Genomic DNA, 4381 nt, shown 5'->3' with positions numbered 1-4381 from the left:
AATATATGATTTAAAAAAAAAAAAAAAAAAAAAAACAACCCAAGTAAGACACTCATAAAAACATTGCTACACTATAAGCATTTCTATAACTTTTCCCTAATTAAATTGGATGATGATAAAATAAAAAGAGAAGAGGACAAGTAGGAAATACCAAGAAAAGCTTGTGGGCAAAGATAGCACTCTCATCACTGTCCCCTGCCTTGAGACGTACATCAGCTTGCCATTGTTCACTCAATAGTTTCTTAAATCCACCTACGAATATATCTTTGTTGCTCTTTGTTGCCATCACAAACCAAATATATAAAACCTGAATGTGATTTGGTCGATGTTAGAGGGATCTATTAGACTTAATTTATATAACTTAACTCATGAGATTGAGAATTGAGAAACGTTCGAGTAACAACTAACAAGAATAATTATCGAGGAGAACGTTACCGGGGTATTCGAGAAATACTCTTGACGCTGGACCAAATTAATACTAACTCCCAAGTGCTAATAGAAATATGAACGACTGATCGATTTTAACCGGAACTGATACAGCTTCGGTTACACGGCGCCGGCGGAGATGGGCTCTTCCACGCGGCAGATATATAAGAGGCGGGTTCGATTAGTCGTGAAAGCAAAGCTTTTTACTTTTTAGGGTTTGCTTTGATGGTGCGTTTCTATATCTTTTATTTTTTGAGTAACAATATTTACTATCTTACAATATAAAATATGAGTACATATATTTTCGTAAAATAAAAATATAATAACACAAAAAAAAAAAACATTGTATTAAAACTGCGAAAAAATATTTATTGAAAATAGACACAAGTAGTATATAAAAACAAACCCCATAATAAACCAATAGAGTTAAAACCAGTCCACAATTCATTTAACTGAGTTACGTCAACAACTTAGTACACAAAACAGAGTTATTTATGTCTACAACTTGTAGGCAAAACAGAGGAGGAACGAGAGAGATTGGAATTTGATCGGTTACTTCCGAATGATCATTGGGATGCGCCTTCTGGTTCCTCAAACCCCACCTTCCTATTGGTGTAAAGTATCGATTTAAAATTTTCTCATGAGATATTCTACTAGTAATAGACCGTAAAATGGGTTCAGATTGTTTAACTAGTGTGGTATGTGAGTTTTGTCCCCATAAAATCTTAACTTTAGCTACACAGTTTAACTTTGATATTTCAGTGCATCTATCCATGAGAAGTAATGTCGAACAGCTAAGAACTTACCTCATAGATGGTAATTGACTTAAGCTACAACTTTACTCTTCTCGTTGCTTGTTATGTCTCTGCAAAGGATATAACAGTAAGCAACATGGAAGTAATCAATCACCCACATGGAATATATATGAAGCAAAGATGTGAGTGGAGAAGTTGGTATCTAAATTACACTCAATAACAAAAGGTAAACCACTTAATTCCAATGCCTAGAAGATAATAGTGTTAGGGTCTATGCTTATTGTGCACGACGAAAATAATAACAGTGGAATCGATTGTTAGTGGCTTGAGGAAGAGAAGCCTTCATAATCTCCACTGTAAGATTTGGATGATTGACGACAAACAACTTGAACTCATCAGAGTTAGCAATCACGTTTAAATCGGTTATGATACTACCCAAGGCAAAATTGGAGAGGGTAAAGTCAAAAGGGATTTGGGAGAGCTCAAAGATGCTAAGAGCGTTTGATGAATTCAAAGAAGATATTAGCTCGGTTCTGCATAGGTCACGTAGATGAGGTATATCATATTTATCTGCTGCAAGATACAGTGGCCGAGCATGTTTCTTGAGACTGGCAGAAGAGAAAGAGCCGTCAACGCTGTAGATGAAATCAACTAAAGCCTCAACTTCTTCATGTTTCATCTCAGGGAGAGTGATTGTCTCTACTACCTTAGGCGAACCCTTGATCCCGTCTGGTTCCAGCATCCTCTTAAACACCTCTGACCTTGCTGCCTATTATTGCAATAAGATTAAAAATGGAAAGGCATTATTTAACACAAAGAGAGAAGAGAAGGGGTGTTACTGTTACCAGAACAAGTTTGTGGGCGGGGATAGTAGCATCATCACTGTCTCCAGCCTTGAGCTGAACATCGGATTGCCACTGTTCTGTCAATAGTTTCCTAAATCCATCCAAGAAACCATCTTTGTTGCTCGCTTTTTCCATTGCAAAACCAAAACCTGACTGTGGAGGTAAATCAATTGGAAACGATGTTAAACAATAGCATATACCAAAACAAGTTTTTACAAACGAAGCTCAGATAAAAAAAATTCCAAGAGCGAGCAAAGAGACATGTATGTTTAAAGACATTCAAAGTAAAGTAACCAACACAAACTTATCGACATGCGTAATTTGAATCGAAATCTACCAGAAGAAGAAGAAGACCACTCTTTTTTATACAAGTTAGTAACTGCTATAAGAATTGAGAAACGTTTTCTAGTACCACAGAACAATCGAGGAGGAGAAAGTTTAAGAGCGAGAACTACCAATATTCAAACAATCAAAGCAATAAAACAATGGTTTCTCTAAACACTCTTATGATTAATAGAAAATATGTTTACAAGTTTGTTCTAAACAATCTTCTATTCAAAAAAGTTAGTTTGATCACATACCTATCTTAGAAATTTCTCAAGAAACCTCAAGCCTTCTCTAGGTTCTTAGCTTTTTAAGCTAAAAGTTAATTGTTAGGTAATTTTTCTCTTGTTTGACCGTCTTAGCACACTATTTATAGAACAAGGGTCTACGCTATACAACAAGAAAACTAACTATTCTATTTCTAATAGGAATCAGACAATTTCCAATTTCCTTTTTCTTTATGGATTAGGAAATTTTCCTTGTTCCACACGTTTACGTTTCTTCTTCAGAAAGTTATTGCGGAATTAGAGAAACTCTCTCGACGCTCGGCAAAATAGAGGATTCGACGGACTGAATGATCAATTCCACCGGAGACGAGCTTCTCTGTCACGAGGCAGTGACAAACCCACTTGAGGTGGGAGTGAAAAAGACCTAATTCTTTAATTTTGGGAACATAAACAAACAGATTCTATCTGTTCTGATAAAAAAAATCCACTTTATGATTCTCTCTCGGTATAACTAAACCGATGAATGGTGGTAAAATTGTTCTCACCCATTTTTCAAACTTGATGGTTTTTAACTTTTACCAAAAATAAATTACTTCCTTATGGATTTGTTGTATATCAGTAAAGATTTTTTTTTTTAATTTTTTTTTTTTTTTTTTAAATATGGGTTAAATATTTTTCTAAAAGAAAAAAAATGTAAACTGCAAAACAAAGCTATATATTAAAACTGTGGAATTTAACTTCTTGTGTCTTGTTCGGTTTCTGAAAAGGATCTAACGGTAACATAAATGAATGATTAACTCATGAAAGTGTAATCACATTCACACCCATTGAATTTGTTTGAAGCAAAGATGTGAGTGGTGATATTGGTAAAATTGAAAATATTGTGAGTGTTTAAACGAGCTAAAATCTCATAACACCCTTTCTATCAAAACAAATTCTCAAAACTCCCTCAATGGTAAAAGGATAATATTACCCTTAATGAAGATTGTTTTAGGTTAAATATAATTAAATAAGTAATTGTTCAACGAAAAACACAGTAGCTTAGTGGTTGTGAGCTCCATGTGCACGCGCGCGCCCAGGGTTCGAATCACACTATGCGCGGTACAACTGGTACAACTAGGGAATATATGGTACAATTATGCGAGGTGCAACTGGTACAACTATGGTGCAACTGGTACAACTAGGGGATATATGGTACAACTATACAAGGTGCAACTAGGAGATATATGGTACAACTATTCTTTAAAAATTGTTAGAGGGGTAGTTTCGTCCTTTCCTTAAAAAAAGGGGTAGTGAGATTAAGTGGGGGTAATGCAGAGATGAATTTCTGGTATAAGGACACTAGAGATGAATTCTCGTGTTTAAACTAAAGTATGAGCATTTCATAATATTCCTTAATGGTTTCGAAAGTTGTGACAGGGGGATTAAAACCATTTATGAGCAGCTCAGGAAAAAGCAAAGTGCAGGAAGCTCTACAGCTATAGATTGAGATTGATTTAAGCTGGCAGAAAAAAGGAGGTAACATCTAGTGGCGGCATATACACTATAGTAACTAGATCTCACTATAGTAACCATCTTTTTTTTTTTTTTGTTGAGTCATTTGACATTCAAATGAATCATTTGGATGAAGCTGTTGAATAGATCATTTGAATGAAAATGCTAACTAGTGAAACAAACAGGGCCTTAATGGTTTTTAACTTTTACCAAAAACAAATTACTTCTTTAAGGATTTGTTGTATATCAGTAAAGAAAATTTTAGATTTTTTTTTTTTTTTTTTTTTTTTTTTTTTTTTTTTTTTTTTTA

At 34.5% G+C, this 4381-nt stretch overlaps 2 protein-coding genes across 3 annotated transcripts in view; both read right to left on the bottom strand.

The window, feature by feature from the left end:
• Positions 1–289, bottom strand: part of LOC104788846 (putative BTB/POZ domain-containing protein At2g40450) — a 1418-nt gene extending 1129 nt beyond the window's left edge. The window contains exon 1 of the mRNA XM_019245186.1: positions 152–289. Within this exon, the coding sequence (XP_019100731.1) occupies positions 152–286 (135 nt within the window). The 5' untranslated portion in view covers positions 287–289. The remainder of the gene's footprint in view (positions 1–151) is intronic.
• Positions 793–2747, bottom strand: LOC104785360 (putative BTB/POZ domain-containing protein At2g40450). Of its 2 annotated transcripts, XR_767347.2 has the most exons (5): positions 2608–2747; positions 2027–2179; positions 1617–1950; positions 1233–1291; positions 793–1032 (listed from the first exon to the last, which is right to left on the bottom strand). XR_767347.2 is itself a non-coding variant. In XM_010510557.1 (3 exons), the coding sequence occupies exons 2-3, from the start codon at positions 2159–2161 to the stop codon at positions 1459–1461; spliced, it is 627 nt and encodes a 208-aa protein (XP_010508859.1). In that variant the 5' UTR covers positions 2162–2179; positions 2608–2747; the 3' UTR covers positions 1399–1458. The 2 variants fall into 2 exon arrangements, 1 of the variants encoding a protein (XP_010508859.1); XM_010510557.1 differs by lacking the exons at positions 793–1032; positions 1233–1291 and having other exon boundaries at positions 1399–1950.

Source organism: Camelina sativa, chromosome 5 (genome assembly GCF_000633955.1).
Source record: "Camelina sativa cultivar DH55 chromosome 5, Cs, whole genome shotgun sequence".
Classification (NCBI taxonomy): domain Eukaryota; kingdom Viridiplantae; phylum Streptophyta; class Magnoliopsida; order Brassicales; family Brassicaceae; genus Camelina; species Camelina sativa.
The sequence above is the reverse complement of the archived record's forward strand: the minus strand, read 5'-3'. Positions and strand labels throughout refer to the sequence as shown.